Source organism: Oncorhynchus clarkii, chromosome 32 (genome assembly GCF_045791955.1).
Source record: "Oncorhynchus clarkii lewisi isolate Uvic-CL-2024 chromosome 32, UVic_Ocla_1.0, whole genome shotgun sequence".
NCBI lineage: Eukaryota > Metazoa > Chordata > Actinopteri > Salmoniformes > Salmonidae > Oncorhynchus > Oncorhynchus clarkii.
The window spans coordinates 36,293,201-36,316,115 of NC_092178.1; the positions used below are offsets into that span (position 1 = coordinate 36,293,201).

The 22,915-nt window shown below is 41.4% G+C and overlaps 1 protein-coding gene across 4 annotated transcripts; it reads right to left on the minus strand.

The window, feature by feature from the left end:
* Window positions 1-383: 383 nt before the first annotated feature.
* On the minus strand, window positions 384-16,656 carry LOC139391723 (transmembrane protein 268-like). Of its 4 annotated transcripts, none has more exons than XM_071139218.1 (10): window positions 16,497-16,617; window positions 15,038-15,107; window positions 13,862-13,985; window positions 13,343-13,437; window positions 8,112-8,219; window positions 7,740-7,892; window positions 7,253-7,363; window positions 6,387-6,476; window positions 4,387-4,608; window positions 384-4,121 (listed from the first exon to the last, which is right to left on the minus strand). In XM_071139218.1, the coding sequence occupies exons 3-10, from the start codon at window positions 13,971-13,973 to the stop codon at window positions 3,951-3,953; spliced, it is 1,062 nt and encodes a 353-aa protein (XP_070995319.1). In that variant the 5' UTR covers window positions 13,974-13,985; window positions 15,038-15,107; window positions 16,497-16,617; the 3' UTR covers window positions 384-3,950. The 4 variants fall into 4 exon arrangements, with proteins under 4 accessions (XP_070995319.1, XP_070995322.1, XP_070995320.1 ...); XM_071139221.1 differs by having other exon boundaries at window positions 15,064-15,107; window positions 16,497-16,598; XM_071139219.1 differs by lacking the exon at window positions 15,038-15,107 and having other exon boundaries at window positions 16,497-16,656.
* Between the last annotated feature and the right edge of the window lie 6,259 nt (window positions 16,657-22,915).

The following is a 22,915-nucleotide window of genomic DNA, read 5'->3' on the forward strand; positions in this document are numbered from 1 at the left end:
TTTTAGGACTATTCTTTTTTTTTTAACCACAGATCATAGAACCACAGTATTTTCACATATATAGATAGACACTGGTATGATAATGGAAATAATGAAAATTTGATTGAAAAGTGGTGGAATTGCCTTTTAACTATGAATTATTTATGAATGACTTGTTCATTTTTGGTCCCACTCGAACCTAGGTAGACCAAAACATGGGTCACACTGTATCACAAACTGCCAAATAGATCACAAATCATAACTGAAATGACTTCCCCATATAAATTAGTATTTTATGAAGAGATTGTTTTGAATGACTTCAAAAATAAATACTTTTATTTAATCGTGTTTGTTAGTCATGTATAGTTTTTGATTTATTATGATTTTCAGAAACATGCGCCATCTAGTGATAGTATATTTTATATTTATTTAAAGGAAAGAATAAATGACAGTATAACAGACTGCCAAACATTACCATTCGTTTTTTTTTTACACACAATCAAATGGAAAGTAAATCAAGTCATGACATAGTTGACTAATTAGGAGATCAAACTATGAAAAAGATGACACAAATGTGGAGATTTTTCTTTTGAGATGAAGGACATCTCTATTTAAAGTTGTGTTGAGGGAGAGATACACCATAGAATGTACTGTGTGAGTGTCCCGCCTTTTTTTGTGTGTGGCTGATATGGACTTGGTTGTTGACAAATTGTTTGTTGCATAAGACTGTTTAATACCTGTTCACTTTATTTATGTATGTATTTATCTGTATTATCATTTATTCATTTGTTTATTTCTATAATATATTTTTTTCATAGCTTTTTAGAATGTCACTTTTTTATAAGACATTTTTTTTTAACCTTTATTTAACTACGCAAGTCTGTTAAGAACAAATTCTTATTTTTATTGACGGCTTAGGAACAGTGGGTTAACTGCCTTGTTCGGTGGCAGAATGACAGATTTTTACCTTGTCAGCTCGGGGATTCAATCTTTCAACCTTTCGGTTACTAGTCCAACGCTCTATCCACTAGGCTACCTGCCGACCATTATGTTTTAGTTGAAATCAATATTTTATTGTACCCATATTAGCCGACAAACCTTGAAACTAGATGAAATTGGATGATGTTTGGGGTGATTTGCACTTCCAGTAGGCTTAGAATGGCTTTCTACTAGGTTTTTATTCACTTCAATAGAAAAGGGTAGAATTGTAGAAATGGTCACATTTAAAACAACAATTACTTGCCTGATTGAAGTGGTTGACCCATTTTCTAATGTCACAGACATAAAGTAAAGTATTGCAGTACTAAGACAAAAAGCAACACATTCATTGAAAGTGCTTGGACGGACTCAATATCAAAAAGGGTATGTAATTATACAGAGGGCTAGTGAGGTGTACATTTCAGAAATTGCTGCTTTTGCAAATAATGTTTTGCAAATATTAAATAGGGTCATAATTGGCAATACAAGAGTGTTATCTTAGTTAATATTTTCTCAGAGTAAAAAGGTTGTAGACAAAGGACTTATAGGATACAGACAAAAACTCTGTTGTGCATGCCATTGTGAACCACTATTACGATTCTCTCATCTAACCTTTTCCCTAATGGCCTTAGCTGATAATATGGGTTGCGTCAAACACATTTGGTGTCTAATCTAGCCTATCACGTTACAAGGTGTGTTGCCCCTTGTTATCGAGAGCCAAGAGGGCTGTTGTGGAACAGTATGAGCTGAAATGACCTGAGCCGGAATCAGTAGAGCAGAAATACTGATGGTGGCTCTGAAAATGAATGTCTCTGAGGAGAGAGAAAAAAAAATCAGTGCCTAATATACATTGTGGCATTCTCCTCTCCTCGACTTGTTTCTATTACCCCAAGCACCGTCTCTCTCTGTTTCTCGTTCTGCTGTCCATTGCAAAATTGGGACCGTAATTCTCAACATATCTCTAATCTGCTTGTCCTTTATCTTCTGTTTTCAATTCCTATGATAATGCTATTTTTTTTTTAAGAAAATGAAGTTAGTCAGAACTGTTGAGAATGTATTGTTTCTTGTGAAGGACCATGATTACTGATTTGAATAGTGTATTAGGGTGTTTGAAGTTTAATTCTGAAAGTATTATTATCATGGCTATTATGATTCTGTTACGTGGTAATCACCTTTGCATTCGATTATCACTGCTGTAATTTTAATGTACATTGTATTTGGAGAATACTGTATGTTCTTAATCTGATAACATGGCATTCTAGAAATATGTTAAGAGAGCCAAGTAAGCGCAGTATTGTGACTCGTAGTGCTGTTACTCACCTCTATACAAGAGAAGTATTGGTATAGAACGTGTGTGTGCTTTTTAGACTCACTCCTAGCATATCTAGTTGTTTTTCGATCTACACTGTGCTCTTCCCACATATTTGTTTTCTAAGGCATTTCTATGTCATTGTTGATGACAGGCTGGGCAAATGCTACTGCTTCTTTGCGGTATTGATACCTTTTCCCTGAGCATGTAAATGTAATGGATTGGCGTGTTCAAAGTGGCTGGCGAATCACAGTGTACATGAACTTCTCTTGGGGTCTATTTCTGTTCATGGATGTTACACATGCATTTGTTGTGTATGAATTCAATTGTTTGAATAAAATACGATTTTTCTTTTGGTTGAGCAAGACCGAGTAACAGTGAAGTGTACACCTACATCTCTCTCTCTCTCTCTGTCTCTTCTCTCTCTGTGGCCTTTCCTCTCCCTACGTCTCTTAAGTGCTATTTATAGTTGGCCCGGATTCCTCCACACTTGTACAGTATCTCTTTCTCTCCCTGTCGGAACATGAACTATCTTTCAATAGCTAGGGCTTAATCACATATCAAAGTGCAGCCTCAATGGTATTTCTTTCTAGTCCCGTTATTACAGCGCCAGCATTTCTGTTTATCTTTTTGCACCGTCTCAAGAGCGTCTAAGGCCTATGTCATGTGTATTTTCACTATCTTTTTTTCCCATGTAGATAATGCAAGAGCCGAACCGCAACATGAAACATTAAAACACATCTCTATACTCCACGTCCCATTGATTGCTTATAGATATTACACAAACTGGTTGAGTGCACATATATCCCCAGATAGACACACAGAGCAGAGGAGGCTGGTGGGGGGAGCTATAGGAGGACGGGCTCATTCCAATGGCTGGGATGGAATCAATTATACGGTATCAAACACACATATGGAAACCGTTACCGTTATTCCATTCTAGTCATTACACTGAGCCCGTCCTCCTATGGCTCCTCCCACCAGCCTCCTCTGACACAGAGACAGAGAGAAGAGAGGGAGGTGGTGGGACTAGGCCAGACTGTGTCTGCAAGATCACAGATGGTCATTTAGCCTCCCAAATAGTGACCCAGCGTCTGTACGTCGTTTAACTTGGACTGTCGCAACATGCATCTCTGTACCGCTACACCTCCCTGCCTCCCCTGAGCGTTGTGTCTCTCCCTGTGTGTGTTTGTGTCATCATGCCAAGTACCGGATACTTATGAGCCAATCACCTCAGCAGTTGTGTCAAGGCTGATTAATAACCATGGATTAATGAATGAAACTGTGTGCCACATGCACCTCCTGTGTAGCCGTGCAGCCGGCCAAGAACAATGATTCACGTTGACCCCCTGAGCTTCATACTTAATCTCTGCATCATTGAATCTGTCCTCTCCTGCCCTCCTCGCTCTCTTTTTTTTTATCTCTCCGCAAAATCCCTTCAAAATTTGCCCTGTTTATCTAAATGCACTCCCAAAATATATTGTAGCATGTACCTTATCAAAATAAAGGAATATACTAGTTTACTAAAGGACACAACTCATAAAGAAGATATATTTAATGCAAGTTTTTTGACACAGAAGTGGGTTTCAAATCGCGATTGTTACATGATCAGTGCAAATATTATCCTGTCCTACAATAACATATTATTTCAAGTGTAATGAATAAGCTTCTCTGTGTCCCTGTCTTATAATCGTAGAACCTTGGTTTTGATATACTGACACAGACAAAGGGAGGCAGTGGTGCAGTGATTCCTCCTGGAGCGTAGGGGGCGGCGTGTGGAGTTTGGCAGCTTTTCAGACACTAACAGCTTGACAAACACCGCACCATAGGTCAATAAAAGTTGGAGTGCTTTGGCCTGCAAAAAGAGATATGTTTGGATAGCATGAACAACAAAAGAGCCTTAATAATACTGCTATATGAACACACTCTAGTCTGTAGGTAGGCTATATCTTAGACAGTGGTGGCTGGAGCCCATCCTCCAGACTTCTCCCTCCACCAGCCTCCACTGATCTGGAATACCATTTGTTCAACATATTGCACGATAGAAAAATAATTTAGTGAGCAGTCCAAATTATAACATAAGAATACAAGTATTATTGAAAGCAGTTTCTCTAACTAACCTGAGCTGGTAATATTTGGTCCGGTACCAAACTGTAGTTAGCGGTGAGTTTGGTGTCCTCCCTCTGGCTGGTTGAGGTACTGTGTCCAGTCTCCTCATCGTTCATCAAGAGGGGCCTTTCCTCATCAGAACTTTCATTGACAGTTGACCCCTCCGCCACAGGATCAAAGGTCATGACCTCTGTCACCAGGACAAGGTGGGACATTCTCTTATTAAGTATTTTCTAGGGAGGGAGTGAAAAGTGAGGATAACCCATTAGATTGCATTGCCTGCTACTGCTACACAGAACCACTGAATGGTGGTCATTATTACACATCACAAGATTGCCTTACTAGACAATTGAAGGGCTATATACACCATCTAAAACCCTCCGATAGGCCTACATCACAATCTACAATACTCAATTCTCCTGTTGTCAATTTCCAGTTTAATTTCAATTTGCCTTATACAATTCCTTTTAACAGTACACAGAGATTTGTCAATATCAATCTACTGTAAAACTTCAATTAAATGCAGTCTCAAATAGCCGACTGTCCCTTTTAATAGCCGGGAGACAGCAAACATTTCAGCAAATAAACGCCTGTTTCAAATAAACGCTGGGTGTAAATGTTTATTAGGTTACCATTAATTGTTTACGAGGTTTAATGTTCAATTAATTACATTAAATAATTCCGTAATGACTCGAAAAACAATGTCAATTGTAAGAAACTGCTAGCCATTGACTGCTAACAGCTGAGTACTGCTAGCTAACTGGTAAGCACAAAAACAGTCAACAATTTTGGGAGTACAGGGCCCGGTTGCATAAAATATCTTAAGCATTTTCCTTAAGGGTTTACATTAAGGAATCATTTTCCCTTACATAAGGGAATTGTTTAAGGGCATTGCTTAGATCTCACCAAATATTTCCTTAGGTATGGGCATACTTAAGGGGTTTTACAGTAGTTTGAAGGCACATATGGCAGAAAGAGTATCTGATTACCATGGAGATTACCTGATTCACTGACTAAGCTTCTCATGAAAGAAATCGCTTTCATTTTGTGCGATAGAAAAATAGAACTTCAAGACAGAATACCCTAATTGTTTCAAAAGATAATAAACCAAGTTTCTCGGAGTTACTGTTTTCTTAACTTGTTTATACTACTTTCTAGTACGTCAAGCTAGCTTACAGAGTAGCTATAGCTAACTAGCCAGCTAGCTTTGTAGAGATGGATTGTGCATTGTGCATCTTCCATTGTTTAGTTAAGTAGCTAACATTAGCTGGTTGATGTTTTCCATTTGTAACCACAGCAGACGAAAGCAACAAATCAAATCAAATGATCAGCTGATATCTCAAAGTGCTGTACAGAAACCCAGCCTAAAACCCCAAACAGCAAGCAATGCAGGTGTAGAAACATTCACCTCCACAAATGCTGTTTACATTGACATCCATACTGAATGAAGAAGTTAAGGGACCTCATGTGTACTCTTAACTTTTTCACTTAAAATGTTTTGTGCAACTGACTTAAAGTTAAGGAAACTTTAAGGAAAACTTAAGTTGTCTTATGCAACCGGGCCAAGACCCTTAGAAATCGTCAGATCGCCCTCTAGTGATGAAATAACTGACGAAAATGCACAGTCAGGAGAAAAATCTGTCAAGGAAGCATTTTTTTTGAGGGGAGGGGATAGAGGCATACTAAGACAAAATAAACTTGACACAGTGTGCAAATGCTAACACAGTGCAGGTAATGAAGAAATTGATTACAATGCTGGAATTAAACAATTATCTATGCAAATGAGCAAAAGCTGTGTGCTTCGAATAGAATCTTGTCTCTAATAAGCGCTTGTTGTGTTCAGTCATTTAAGCAAATAAACGCCAGGGTTATTAATCAAAGTTTTACGCTATGCATATTATATCCCATTGCCTTCCAGAAACAGCATGGACAGAAAAGCCTTGCCAAAGAGAACGCAGACACAAATCAATAGAGTCATAGACCGAACATGGTGACATCATGATGTACCTACCTGGGCCTCGTCTCTGACAAAGCACATCTCCTCTAGAGTTTCAGTCAGTGCCCTCAAGCAGTGGGCCGTATCCCAGTACACAATGAACAGCTGAGAGGGTAAGAGAGAGAGAGACAGACAGATAAAGAATGACAGAGAAAGACAAAAAGATACACAAAGACAGTAAGATGGACAGACAGAGAATGTAATGGGGACATTTTAAATGACTGAAGTTGGGATCAACACAATGTTTAGCATATTTGGAGTTATTGTAATACATAATTTCCAGGGTTCCATTTTTGACACTCAAGGTGCAGGCTGATGGTCACTAGACTTGTTATGGATTATTCTCATATCTGTTGATAGTGATTGATGCCAGACTGGAGGTACAAGGACCGAGGACACTGATTATTCACTATTGTATTGGTGGCATTCTGTGGCCACTGTGATTCTGTAGCAGCTAGCAAAGTCGCTGCCTTTATCGTTTAGACTTTGTATGTGTCAGAACATTTGGTGCTGTCTGATTAGGATATAAAGGGCCTGTCCCAGAGGCCAGTTAGACATTTTCTCTGCTTCTGTGCTGGGTGGTGTCTCCCTGTTGCAACTTACAATGAATCAGATAGATTTTTGACCAACTTTGTCTGTGGCTGCTCTTTTGTTCCCCTGGAAATTCCTAATACAATGAAACCACACAATCGTATCAATACATCGATATATAACTTCATTAATTGATCGTTCGAGGGATCCGGTTACAGATTCATACCACAACAAACAGGCATTTAGAAGTAACCTCAATTGCCAGAAAGGGAGAGTGATAAAAAGGTTTGACACAAAATGTCTGCCCTCTCGGATTGAGCTGCCTTTCTGTGCAGGTTCACGCTGCCTACCTGTAGACTCCCAGTACAGTTCTGCACCCAGTCAGCCACGCCTACAAGCAGCTTATGCCGGCTCAGCCTCTCATTCACCTGGATGAGTCGCACGTCAATGTTCATGTTTATCTGTAGGACGACCATTAAACATTACAGGTACATCTAAAAATCTAACGTTTCAGGGTCTTACAACTGGTTGCAGGCTATAGCCCAATATCTCTATATAATTCAGACATGGAAATCATGGTGTTTAATAACGAACCATATTGGTTTCAAAGTGTCTGTGACTGTTTTGCTTCAATCCTCTTGAGTGTGACATAGCTACATAGTCTATTTATTTGCTTCCACAAGCACAGATGCATTCCTATTAATATCTATGCATCATTTATGTTGCTACCGCAGCTCCCTAATAGCACTGCGATTAAAGATTGGATTGCATTTATAAGTGAGCAAACCATTAAGGTTCCTAAGCTCTCTCAGACTGAAAAACAGATGGAACACCCACCTCCTTGTTACTATAGTGGAGGATGACAATGATGGCTGTGGTGAGGAAGATGGAGGCCAGACTGACAGACAGGCAGAGGACCCAGTAGTTAGTGACTGAGAGATAGAGGTGAAGAGTGGAGAACACAGCACACCATATCACCACATATAGAATCTGGAGGGGAGATAAAAATAAATGATACAAGGTATAAACTAAACATACAAAGAACAAGCACTAACTCTGAATAGATACCGGACACATTAGTAAAAGATCTCCTGATAGCGTATGAGATTAACTGATACTGGACACTATAGTGTGAATAATGTAAAAGATGCAAATATAACAGATACAATGGACCCTTGAGTTATGAACCAATACTATGAGGGACCCTACCGGTGCCATGATGAAGTGGAAGAGAGAAGAGTTAAAGAACAGGTATCTCCTGACTGAGGGCACGTCCAGTGCTATTTCCAGAGGTGTCTCAAAGTCTGCTACAGGAATCTACATTGGAGAAATCAACACATGGCAATAATGTATTCTAAATGTAATTTTCCATGCAATGGCTTTCATACTATACCAAAACACATTCCACATAAACAAGATAAGGGGAAAAACATAAGATGGGGGGGTGGGGGAAAGAGTGCTTTGATCTGGGTGGTCAAAAGGTTGTAAAAGTGTGTGTGTCTGTGAGTTTGTGTCACGCTGGTATAAAGGATTTGGAGACAGGCGGCAGGAATACACAATAGGGGTTTTTAATACACCCAAAACAAACACGTATGCAAAAACACTGGGCTGTACCCAAACAAAAAAGCGGGGGTAAACCTCGTTGAACGACATGGGACGATACCCGTAATACACAATATATAAAGCACGCAGTATAACCGCTGCACCAACGTGTAGGTACTCACACGGCCAACGGACATGGGAACAATAACAGACAGAGGGAACAGAGGGCACATATATAACATAGTAATCAGGGGAAATGGGAACCAGGTGTGTGTATTCAGACAAGACAGTCCGGGGTTGATGATAATGAATCCCGTCAGTAGACTTCCTGAACTGGTGAATAGAATGAGCAGCAGTACTGGGGGGGGGATCCGTGACAGTGGGTGGATGTGGAAGTGTATGCGTGTGTGAGTATGATCTCTAACATGTCTGTGTAAATAAGCTGTGCTCCAAAGGCAGCAGCACTACATACCCATTGTGTGTGGGTATTGCCACGTAACAATGTGTTTCTATCGTGATTCCTGTGTCAAATTTTGTGTGCCACAGAGCTTCTTGACAGAATTAAAAGACAGCTGATGTAAGCACACAAACCTTTTGTAGTTATATGTACAACCCATAAACAATGATTTAAGCAACTTTTATTTTCAACATAAGGTGTTCATTTAATATTGGGGGGGAAGGGTTTCTTCTCTCCTAGGACAGCCAGGGACAGCACCTCCATCTTGACGGACGACTGACTAGCAGAGACGCTCAGCGCAGACAAAGGCATAACCCTCGCTGCATTCATTATCAATCCACAGCGTTTGATAGTTTGTATTTACACAGTTTTGAGCCTTTCCACCATCAGGGTCTGATTTAAACCAGTCGGTAAAGTCCACCTTGGACCCGTCAGTCCACATCCACCTCCCCTCCTTAACAACGTCAGACAACCCGATCCAGGTGTAGAACTCTAAAGGGTCGAACGTCTTGATTAGGGTTTTGATTAACTGGTGTTCAGCCTCACTGTGCACAGAGGCCAAGTTCGCTCCCTGAGTCCCACAGTAGGACACAGCGTCTGCCCAGTCCAGTCCTGTGGCAACATACTTATAGCAGCGTCCATAAAGTCACTCCTGGTCAGGAGTGTCGTGTTCAGCATCCAAAGCAAGACTGAGGAGAGAGATAACACAGAAGAACACAAACATGGTTCTAGTTGGGCTGGTAGGCCTGGTAGGTATGCTGGGCTGAAGTGGGTCCTTTTATCGGATTTACAGAGGGAAGGTGTGGCTGGTAGGCATCATGTCATAGGTGGATCATGTACAGACGTGGCACTTTCACCATCTCAGAGTAAATATTAGCCATATAAAAATAAACCTCAACCTTTACTGAAGCTGTTTAATCGGTAGAACAAAAAAATGACTCTAAATAAAAGAAGAAACGAAATAAGGAAATAAAAGAGTTTAAGAATGTTATTTCTCACTTCCCTCATTAAGGTCTGTGTGAATGAGCTGTCCAAAAGCTCTGATGCTGCACGACCGGAGGTAATCGCCTTGTTCCGCCCCAGTCCCACCTTCCCTTCTCCAGTCATCATTGAGCGTTGGTTGTTTAGCTATCGGGAAGAGGTGTCCAGAGAATTTGGCAACATAGCCACTCCACTCCAAATGCATCACTACAGCCATTCTAGATAAGGGGGTATTGCCACATAACCCAGTGGTCATATCAACTCTGCAGCTGTGTTCTTCTCAGAATTTCTGTTCCAAGTTTTGGTACAGGGCTTTTTGTCACAAACATAACACACCCTGGATGTGATGTTTTAGACATCAACTTAGACTTTTGAGGTAACATTTTCAACATTAACTGCTGTTCAGTTGTAATTCCAATGAATGAAATATACTGATTTCTAAAGAACATGACTTAGAAATACCTCATGAGCTTAGTACACTGGTCTTACCCTATCATAACCCAAAATACAGTGCCTTGAAAAGTATTCATCCCTCTTTGCATTTTTCCTATTGTGTTGCATTACATCCTGTAATTTAAATGGGTTTTGATTTCATGTAATGGGCATACATAAAATAGACCAAATTGGGGAAGTGAAATAAAAAAAATGGCAGGTTTCAAAAATTAAAAAAAAATAATAAACGGTGCGTGCATATGTATTCACCCCCTTTGCTATGACGCCCCTAAATAAGATCTGGTGCAACCAATTACCTTCAGAAGTCTCATCCTTTGTTAAATAAAGTCCACCTGTGTGCAATCTAAGTGTCCCCTGTTCTGAAAGGCCCCAGAGTCTGCAGCACCACTAAGCAAGGGGCACCACCAAGCAAGCGGCACCATGAAGACCAAGGAGCTCTTCAAACAGGTCAGGGACAAAGTTGTGGAGAAGTACAGATCAGGGTTGGATTATAAAAAAATATCTGAAACTTTGAACATCCCACATCCCACCATTAAATCCATTATTTAAAAAATTAAAGAATATGGCACCATAACAAACCTGCCAAGTGAGGGCCGCCCACCAAAACTCACGGACCAGGCAAAGAGGGCATTAATCAGAGAGGCAACAAAGAGACCAAAGATAACCCTGAAGGAGCTGCAAAGCTCCACAGCAGAGATTGGAGTATCTGTCCATAGGACCACTTTAAGCCGTACACTCCACACAGCTGGGTTTTATGGAAGAGTGGCCAGAAAAGCCATTGCTTAAAGAAAAAATAAGCATACACGTTTGCTGCTTGCCAAAAGGCATATGGGAGACTCCCCAAACATATGGAAGAAGGTACTCTGGTCAGATGAGACAAAAATGTAGCTTTTTGGCCATTACGGAAAACGCTATGTCTGGCACAAACCTAACACCTCTCATCACCCCGAGAACACCATCCTCACAGTGAAGCATGGTGGTGGCAGCATCATGCTGTGGGGATGTTTTTCATCATCAGGGACTGGGAAACTGGTCAGAATAGAAGGAATGATGGATGGCTCTAAATATATGGAAATTCTTGAGGGAAACCTGTTTCAGACTTCCAGAGATATGAGACTGGGATGGAGGTTCACCTTCCAGCAGGACAGTGACCCTAAGCATACTGCTAAAGAAACACTTGAGTGGTTTAAGGGGAAACATTTAAATGTCTTGGAATGATCTAGTCAAAGCCCAGATCTCAATCTAACTGAGAATCTGTGGTATGGCTTAAAGATTGCTGTACACCAGCGGAATCCATTCAACTTGAAGGAGCTGGAGCAGTTTTGCCTTGAAGAATGGGCAAAAATCCCAGTGGCTAGATGTGCCAAGCTTATAGAGACATACCCCAAGAGACTTGCATCTGTAATTGCTGCAAAAGGAGGCTCTACAAAGTATTGACTTTAGGGGGGTGAATGGTTATGCACGCTCAAGTTTTCTGTTTTTTTTTTGTCGTATTTCTTGTTTGTTTCACAAGAAAAAATATTTTGTATCTTCAAAGTGGTTGGCATGTTGTGTAAATCAAATGATACAAACCCCCAAAACATCTATTTTAATTCCAGGTTGTAAGGCAACTGTCACGACTTCCGCCGAAGCTGGTGCCTCTAATTGTTCGGGCGGCGTTCGGCGGTCATCGTCACCGGCTTTCTAGCTGCCACCGATCCACATTTATTTTTCCATTTGTTATGTCTTGATTGTACACACCTGGTTCCCATTACATTATTATTATTTTCCTATTTACCCCTCTGGTTCTCATTATGTTTTGTGCGTGATTGTTCCTGTTTGTGTTAGTCTTGTGTGTTAGGGATTGTTATCCCCACATGGATTTATTGTACTGTTTATTTTTCCCGAGTAAAGTACGTTATTTTTACTCAGTTCTGTTACCTGCGCTTGACTCCGTCCTCACCTATACACCACTGACGCTGTTAGCAACAAAATAGGAAAAATACCAAAGGGGGGTGAATACTTTCGCAAGCCACTGTGTAAGGATAGGCCTGGATGTGAATACGGAAACATTGCCTTTGCCAGTGCCAGCAGTATACCACCCTGCATCCCACTGCTAGCTTGGCTCTGAAGCTAAGCAGGGTTGGTCCTAGATGGAAGACCAGATGCTGCTGGAAATTGTGTTGGAAGTGCAGTAGGAGGCACTCTTTCCTCTAGTCTGAATAATATACCCCAGGGCAGTGATTGGGGACATTGTCCTGTGTAAGGTGCAGTCATTTGGATGGAATGCTAAACGGGTGTCCTAACACTCTATGGTCATTAAAAATCCCGCCTAATGGCCACCTAATCATCCCCAGCTTTAAATTGGCTCATTCATCCCCTTTAGCTCTTCCCCAGGTCATTGCTGGAAATGAGAATGTGTTTTCAGTCAAATTACCTGGTAAAATAAATCAAATAAAAGGTGCATAGCTGAAAAGGAACGATCGGGTTGAATCCCGTCCTCACTCATGGTTTATGTTTTGCTGTCATTTATTCAAAATATCTTTAACTATCATGTTGATCTTATGGAATGTCAGTCGTTGCATGCAAAGCTTTATCTATGAATATGAGCCCTTGCATTTCTCCAGGCCTATTCCTCAGCTTAGCAAAATATAAGTGTTTGGGGTACAATTTGCTGTCTCATAATTTCAGGATCGTGGCATTAGCACGGGTCATGTTTTTCTTCATGAAAGCTTTTTAAATTGATGACATAACAGTAGGCCTATATTTTGATGAGACATAAGACAGTCTGAGAGAGGAAGTGAGATAGCGAGCTATTCTAGTTTAACCTCCCCCACACAAATGGACAGGCTGCTTGACATAGCGAGGCCCAACGGATGAGAATAAAGAATGCCAGTGGGTGCCCAGAGAGAGAGATGGAGAGAGAAAGCAAGAGTTTGTGTGTGTGTGTGTGTGTGTGTGTGTGTGTGTGTGTGTGTGTGTGTGTGTGTGTGTGTGTGTGTGTGTGTGTGTGTGTGTGTGCACTGACCTGGAAGCCTTCCCTCTCCAGCAGAGCCCTGCAGAATGACAGATCAAACCTGGGGTTCAGCATGGAGGAGGTGGGTACTGCCAGCACACACTGACCTGGGGGAGAGAGAGAGAGAGAGAGAGAGAGAGAGAGAGAGAGAGAGAGAGAGAGAGAGAGAGAGAGGGGAGGGGGGTGATAGATAGATAGATCGATAGATCGTTAGATAGATAGATCGATGAAGAGAGGGGAGAGTGTGTTAAGGTTGACAGTAACACATTCTGACAGAGATTGTAACAGTGATAACAAAAGAGAGTGATTGAGATTGAGTCAAAACATAGAGAGAGAATCAAAAAGGTAGAGAGGAAAAAGACCCTGGATAAAAGCGGGACATTGTGAAAAGTGTTAGGTTATCCCGAAAAACTTGCCAAGAGGCAAAACAAAGAACAAGGAAGAGAAACAAAAATGATTTTGACAAACAGGATATGCCGCATGATAAGACTTTTACCCATAGTACAGTTTGATAACTTTGTTACCACGCACCATTCCTCCATCTAGATGTTCTTCTGTTTTCTGTCTGGATCTTGGATGATAGGTCAGCTTCAACATCGCTCTCGTCTGAAGGCACAGAAGTCTTGTCCTCCATCTCATCCATGATGACGAGACCCTGAACGAGCAAAGAACTGTGATACAGTTTCATCAAAATCCCCAACCATAATTCAGACGAAGTGAGTAAGAGTGTAGTGAATGGCCAGTGTGATGACTGCCAGTGTGATATACAATGCAGCAACACAGTTCCATTAGCCTGGTCTCAGATCTGTTTATGCTCTCTTGTCAACTCCTACAATGACTAGAGGAGACAGCACAAAAATATCTGGGTCCAGGCTACAGCTTTTTTGCTCAAGCAGAGAGATGCGTTGGCATGATTATGACACCACTTCCTAGTTCCCATGTATCGTAGACTGTCAGATACAGTATGTGTGTGATGTATACACAGTATTATGAAGTGAGTGCTAACACTACAGCTTGCAAGAAGCACAAGCAGCACATTCCAGTGGCATGCAAAACAAACCAAGACATTGAAATGGAGAAAAATTTGACCAAATATTCCCTCAGTAGATACTGTTTTCCTGAGGCATAGCTTAAACTGTAATCTCAGGTATAGCAGAACTAAAATATTGTGTAATGTTGTCGCGTGCGCAGAATCTGTTCACAAGAGATGAATTATACCGTGACTCTACTGGAGAAAAAATGTCAAAAGGCTGAAGCTGAAGCTCCCTTCGAGAGCCCCCCTCTGAGACTATAACTTTATCTAGCAATGGCATCAAATGCCAAGGTATAACTTCGGAGAAGTCAGTGTCCTATGTGTCCTATGTTTCGAAAGCAACCAGAAATCACATCACTACTCCTTTTTAGAACGGATTACGTTGCTCTGCTATGTTATTTCAGCATCTTGGAGAAACCAACAGAATAATTCAACTGTGCTGCCAAGGATTTCAGATTCAGCACTTTCAACACAAGTTTAAACAATAATTTAAGTCGTAGACTGAGTAGACTGTTTTACTGTCATTGTACTTTCCTTTACTATCCAAGTATACTGAACTTAGGTGTAGCGAAAGGCAACTACACTTGTCTTTCAAATGTGAACTTTTCTCTTTTCTCAGGCTACACTCTTCACAGGTTAAACTGTACCACGGTTATAAGATAAACATACTGCACCTCAATAGGCACTGTCTTCAACGCACCATACACAGCCAAATTATCGCTTTCCTTTCAGCAGCTACAAAATCTGTGAAAGAGAAATAATGAAAATAGAGAAGAGACTGAGAGAGCAACTATATCTTTGTTCTTTCTCTCCCTCTCCCATCCTCCCTCTCTCCCTCTGCAGCTTTGTCTCTCTCGTTTGCTTGTTAGAGAGGGAGACAAATGTTTTTCACAAATGCTGTCGGCGAGGTTGATTTCAAGTTGTCTCCTTATCCCTACCGTAGTTCTCTCTCCCCCTCTCCCTCATTCTATCTCTCTCCCCCTTCTCTCTCTCATTCTAATTCTCTCCCCCTTCTCTCTCGCTCTCTCTCTTTCACTCTCAGGCACACACTCTCTTACTCTCACTTCCTCCCTGCTGTCAGTGAGTTGCGACATCTTGCCAACTTTGAAACAGTTTGACTCTATATGTTTCTGTGCACGTGTTGTAAAGAAAAGTGCATGTCTACAATGTTATGCGAATGAGTGTATGTAGCTGTGTATAACCATGTGATCTATGTGTGTGTGTGTGTGTGTGTGTGTGTGTGTGTGTGTGTGTGTGTGTGTGTGTGTGTGTGTGTCCGTGTATGCAGGTTTAATGACAGAGAATAACAAAATATTTTAAGCAAGAACCATCGCTTCCGCTTGGCTGAGTACTCCCCTCGTGTTTTCTCTTGATCTAGTTCCTTCCGAACTCTAGGTATGGTTCTTAAAGATGCAAACAATTTCAGAGAATCATAAAGTTTAGCAGTGACAGTGAGGTGCTGAACGTAAAGGAAGACACATGACTAATAGGAGAACTCACCAGAGACTATTTAATGTAGAGTCTATTACATGATCAATAGCTTCCTACCCACCCGCATTCAACGTAATACAGTTACAGTATTACAGTGTGACCCTCTTCCCTTCCAACTACACTGCAATGCCTCTGGAACCAGATTCCCTGTATTTCCCTGTATTCTTTCATTTACTACCCACTTTAAGCCCCCCCCCCCCCCCCCCCCCCTTCCCCCCACACAATTTCTAACTCTCTCTCTCTCAAGTCAATTTCAGTTTAAGGGGTTTATTGGCATGGGAACCTCTCTCTCCCAGCTTTGTGACTTAGATCAGCCGGACCACATGACTGGTGGAATGCAGCCTATGCTTCTCAGCCCAGCAAAGAGAATAGAGTGAGTGAGAAAGTGAATGAGAAAATGAGTCCAAATTGGGTATTGTCTGCATGCATAACCATATCTGTGTAGGGTCCCGTGTTAATGACATAGCAATGTATCAAAACACAATGACAACAAGCTTTCTTTAACAAATGAATATAAGCTGGCAGAGTAGGATCCTACTTGAACTATATGAGGCATCAATGCGCGCACGCGCGCACACACACACACACACACACACACACACACACACACAAACAAACTCATACACACTATTCCTTACCTACCTTAGATTGTTGTTGTTATCCTAGCCAGTGTGGGTGTGGATCTGGATTCCTGGGAGAACAGCAGCTGTTCTCCAGGCTGTCATGACTCTGGTCTGGTGGTCTGCTGCTGGGGGCTGGGACTGTCACACATTAACACATGCCCCAGAGCCCAGAGGGGCACAGTGAGAGGTCACACACAGGCATGCACGCACACACAAGTCTGCATTGAAGGATCATATACGGTCTCTGGGACAAATGTGCACAGGTGCATGCACGCACGCGCGCACGCGCAGACACACATACACAGACACACACACTTACACAGGCACACACACGCAGAGGGATGTATGCTATTGATTGTAACTTGGTACCATGGAAATCTGTATAATTTTGTGAGACTAACCAGTTGACCTGAAAGAAGATTATCTAGAAACCACAATCTGATGACTCGTGATAAAAGTGTGAACAATGTTGACTTGGTGTTTCAATGTTTTTTTACTCTGGACATAGCAGACTACAATAGACCTTGTGACTGGGACATGGCACAACACAGGCATGGTTGCCAGTCTTTCACTTCACTGAAGTGCTCAGGCTAGTACGCTATCTTGTGTGAAGGAGTTAATAAAAACGGAATACTTAGTTGTGCATAGCACTAGTCATCATCATTGATGTCAAGAGTGATTAACATAATGTTTAGCATATTTATATATTTTCCCACTATGTAATTCCCATGATTCCCAGTGTTCTGTTTGTAATGGTCACTGTATGCTGTATGTTATGGATGAAACTCATATCTCTTGAAAGTGATTGATGCCAGACTGGAAGTACAAGGACCGAGGACAGACTGATTATTATTGTAGTCTGGGATACACTGTGTGATTATGTAGCAGCTGATAAAGTCACTGCTTTTTGTTTGAGTTCCTACAAGCCTCTCGGGCTGGTGTTTACAGAACATTTAGTGCTGTCTGATTAGAATATAACGGATGTGTCTCCAAGAGGCCATATAGACATTCTCTCTGCTTCTATGCTGGTTGTTGTCTCCCTATTGCAACTTGTATTAAACTGCATTGATTTAGGATTGACTTTATCTGTGATTTCTCTTCTCTTTTGTTCCCCTGGAAATTCCTATTACACTCATCATCATCATCCTCATTACCATCATGTGCAACAGGCCTATATATAAAAATAGAACCAAGGACAACCCTCCTGAAAAAAAACAGCATAGACCAGAGCCATATGCATAGAGAGTTCGGCCAGGTTATAGAACGGCTGCCATGTTAGTGCCTTTAGTCTTGAAATGTTGATGATGCAACAATTTGAGAGCGCCTCTGACAATTCACCATGAAATGACCCACTGTAAACAAGCAAAACAGAGCAGCGAATTTAACAGACATTTTTATGTTTGAGTATTCGGGATAATGTGTTTCCAAGTCTGTGCTGTGTTGTGGTGTCATTACAAATGTCATTTCTGCTTTCACGGGACATCTTCATAGGTTTTGAAAACTATCAGAAATAAAAGTCAACTTAGAGCACAGCACGGAAGCATCAGTTATCACTTAGCAAAGGCTATGGAGGAGAAAGTGGTGCTTTCGGGAACGTTCTGACAGAAACCATATTGGCCCAACTCTCTCTATATATGGCTCTGGCCAAGACCAGCATATACAGTGCCTTGCAAAAGTATTCATCCCCCTTGGCATTTTTCCTCTTTTGTTGCATTACAACCTGTAATTTAAATAGATTTTTATTTGGATTTCATGTAATGGACATACACAAAATAGTCCAAATTGGTGAAGTGAAATTTAAAAATTACTGGTTTCAAACAATTCTAAACTCCCCCCCCCGAAAAATGGTGCGTGCATATGTATTCACCCCCTTCGCTATGAAGCCCCTAAATAAGATCTGGTGCAACCAATTACCTTCAGATGTCACATAATTTGTTTAATAAAGTCCACCTGTGTGCAATCTAAGTGTCACATGATCTGTCACATGATCTCAGTGTATACACACCTGTTCTGAAAGGCCCCAGAGTCTGCAACACCACCAAGCAAGTGGCACCAAGAAGACCAAGGAGCTCTCCAAACAGGTCAGGGACAAAGTTGTGGAGAAGTACAGATCAGGGTTGGGTTATAAAAAAAATATACAAAACTTTGAACATCCCATGGAGCACCATTAAATCCATTATTAAAAAATTGAAAGAATATGGCACCACAACAAACCTTGTTTCACAAGAAAAATTATTTAGCATTTTCAAAGTGGTAGGCATGTGGTGTAAATCAAATGATAACTCCCCCAAAATAAATGTTAATTCCAGGTTGTAAGGCAACAAAATTGGACAAATGCCAAGTGGGGTGAATGCTTTCGCAAGCCACTCTACTGTATTTCAAGCTGGTCCATGGTGGTTTATGCTGGCCCATGGTGGTTTGTGCTGGTCAAGCTGGTCTGACTAGCTTGGTCTAGCTGTTCTGACCAGCATGGTTAGCTGGATATTCTGGCTGACCAGCATGGTCTAGCTGGTTAGAATTGCCGACTAGCTGGTCATGCTGGTGATGCTGGTATGCAGGTGACCAGTTTATGCTGGTACGCTGGTGACTATGCTGGTCCATGCTGGTCTATGCTGGTCCAGCATAATTCACACATAAAACGGACAACCGAATCGTTTCTAGTCATCTCCCCTCCTTCCAGGCTTTTTCATCGTTGAACTTATATGGTGATCAGCATCTAAACTTTCATAGTATTACCACGACTACAGGCAAAACATTTTGCCTTTCACCTACGTGGGCATAACCAATGAGGAGATGGTACATGGTACCTGCTTCTATAAACCAATGAGGAGATGGGAGAGGCAGGACTTTCAGTGCGATCTGCGTCAGAAAAAGAAAGGAGTTCTATTTTAGCCCTTGGCAAGGCAGACGCTCGTTGTCGCAATAGTTGAATAACATGGATTTCTACATTTATTTTGCGACGCTCGGGCACGCGACGTGTCACTACAGACCCTGGATTGTTCCCAGCAGTGATGCCAATTTAGCAATTTTGTTGCTAGATTTAGCAACTTTTCAGACTACCCTGGCAACTTCTTTTCCTAACAGCACCTAGCAACACATTTAGCTACTTTCAAAAATGTATTTGGAACTTTTAGCAACTTTTGAAAGGTGACTCAAACGCTAAAATGCACGCATTTTCCCTCTAAATGACACACATAAAATGTTTTCTCTGTCACACACTCAGTCACAACACACGTGCCTGGCTGCAAAAGTGCATTGTGAGTGATGTCAGCAGCAGGCGCTCAGCTTGTGCACAGGCAGCAGCACCCCAGCACCAATTTCAGCAAATTGCAAATCATTGTTGTTAGCTGACTGCAGCAGCAGTAGTATGCGTTCAACGAGACAAACCCAATGAATATAGTTGGTCACGAATGTTTGATCTTGAACGGAACTTACAACATCAATTAACATGTCTCAATCAAAATTGTACAGTCAGAAGTACAGAAAGGAGTGGGAGTTTGTACCTGAATTTAAATTGTGGCTGAAGCCAGTAATTGGGGATGATTGACGGGCATACTGTGCATACTGCAAATCCGATATGCTTGCAAAAGTGTATGACATCAAAAAACATGCTGTATGCTACAGTACAACCCCGCAACGCAGTCTACATTACCACAGTTGGTTAAGAAAGTGGATAACTGCAGAAGCTAATATGGCAATGGCCATTGCTGAGCATTGTTCGCTGCTAGCATGCAGCCATTTAGGTACGGCTAGCAAAGCTGCCTTTTCAGATTCTGGGGCAGCAACAAACTTCCAAATGCACCGCACCAAGTGCATAGAAATCATTAGGGGAGTACTGGCTCCTTATTTTCTCAAAAGGGTAACATCAGATGTGGGGGATGAGAAGTTCAGTCTCCTTTTGGATGACTCCATTGATGGCAGTGTCTCGAAATACCTGGGTGTGGTGATTCGGTATTTCAGTGCTAAAAAAAATAACCCGTTGTGTCCACATTTCTCGGGCTGGTTGAATTGGAGCGGGGCAATGCCAGATCAATAGCAAAGGCGGTAGTTGAGTTTCTTGAAAAGTGTAACCTTAAAAAGAGAATCTTCAGGGTGTTGGCACTGATAATGCATCCGCGATGACTGGGGTGCACAACGGGGTGCGCAAGATTTTAAAGGAAGAATGTGCATTGTCCAATTTGGTACTCATCCGCTGTGTGTGCCATTCTTTACAATTGGCTGTCAGTGCAGCATCCAAAGAAACCATCCCATTAAGTACTTAATCAGGAAAACCTACAACTGGTTTTCGATTTCCCCAAAACGGTGCGAGGTGTACAAAGCCGTGTATGCCACCATTAATTGTGGCCAGAAACTCCTGCGGATCACCAAAGTGTGTGCCACATGTTGGCTATCGATTAAACCTGCGGCAACTCGTATATTGAGCCAGTGGGATGAACTGAAGCTCCACTTTGAGTTGACAAAGGACAGTGAGCATTGAGACATGGCGGATGTGCTCCACGCCATGTACATGGACAAGACCAACTATGTCTACCTGACATTCTTGAAATCAATCCTGTCTGACGTACAAGTTGCAGTGAAGTCATTTGAGGGAGAGCAAACAGATCCTGTCAAGCTTTTGGACAATCTGGTACACCTCTTAACATAAATTTGCCGCAGAGTAGTCAATGGCAAAAATGTATGTCCTGAAGGTTGCCAGTGATGGACATCGCAGTCCATCACCATACCTTGGGTACCTTTTCGAGAGCACGGTGTACCAACTCAGTCTTGCGCCAGAGGACGAAAAGGTAATTCGGAGCCAGTGCATCAACTACGTTGTTGCTTTAAGCAAGGAGCTGCAAGCAAGGCTCCCAGACAACCTAGAAGCCTTGAGAAACATGGCCTTGTTCAGTGTTAAGGAAACACTAAAGCACAATAAAGGCACCACTGAAATTATCAAAGTAGCTGAGCTACTGGGGTATAAGCACCAAACAATTGATAAAATTGTTTCCCAATGGAGAAACATCCATCTGTTTAGGTGGGACTCAACTGAAAATACAGTCGAGCTTGGGAGTGAAGTGAATGACTACACGGACTCTTCCGGGTCAAATCCATTTGAAGAACTGTGCAAAGCTGCACTCGCTGCCCTCTCCTTGCCACACTCAAATGTGGAGGTTGAACGGCTGTTCAGCCAAATGAGTGTGGTCAAGTCAAAGTTAAGAAATAGAATGTCACTGCACACTCTCAACTCCATACTCCTGGTGCGGTATGGACTGAAGCTCGCTGGTGATACCTGTTACCAGCATAAACTACCAAATGAGGTTCTGCAGCAGTTTGGCACCACAGCAGCATACAGCTTTAAGGCAGCTCCATCCTCTTCTGCTGGTTCCGGCTCCGTGACAATGCAGTTGGAGAGTGAAGATGAAGAGGATTTCCTTGCCAATCTATAATGCTTCATATTTACAGTACGTATACAAGGAGTGGACTTTCTGGAACTTGCGGACACACACAGCAGATGGTGACAGTGTGCACTGCAGCGTGAACGAGAACTGTGGCAATATCTGGAGGAAACCATTGAGCAGCTAGCCAGCCAAGCAGCATAACAACCTGGAGAGAGCTGGAGAGAGATGCCTAGCGCACACATCATTATTTGGGCTAAGTTGCTTGTTCAATAAGATAGCATATATACCTTGTTATTAGCTTGTACCAATAATTGTTGATCAGTTAGGTAGCATGTTAACTAACTACCAATACACTGCTTCAAACTATAATTGTTCAGAATGTGTAGGTTTACTAGTTAAAGAGAAAATAAATTAAATGTAATTGTTCAATAATGTGTCATGTGTAAATGTTCAATGATTCAATTTTTTTTATTTTATTTTTTTATTTCACCTTTATTTAACCAGGTAGGCAAGTTGAGAACAAGTTCTCATTTACAATTGCGACCTGGCCAAGATAAAGCAAAGCAGTTCGACACATACAACGACACACGGAGTAAAACAAATATACAGTCAATAATACAGTATAAACAAGTCTATATACGATGTGAGCAAATGAGGTGAGATAAGGGAGGTAAAGGCAAAAAAAGGCCATGGTGGCAAAGTAAATACACTATAGCAAGTAAAACACTGGAATGGTAGATTTGCAATGGAAGAATGTGCAAAGTAGAAATAAAAATAATGGGGTGCAAAGGAGCAAAATAAATAAATAAATTAAATACAGTAGGGAAAGAGGTAGTTGTGTTGTGTTTAAAAAAAAATCTGATCATATAAAATGTGTTGTGTTTATATTACTTTTACAAATAAAAATATGTGATAATAAACAAACAAATCTAAACTAACAAATGTCAAATCATATTTTTCGCCAAGATGGCCAGTCAATTTGAGTAACATTATTGTGTATTCTACGTAATGACGCGATGTTACGTTATTATGTAATGACGTCATCACGCAATGACATCAC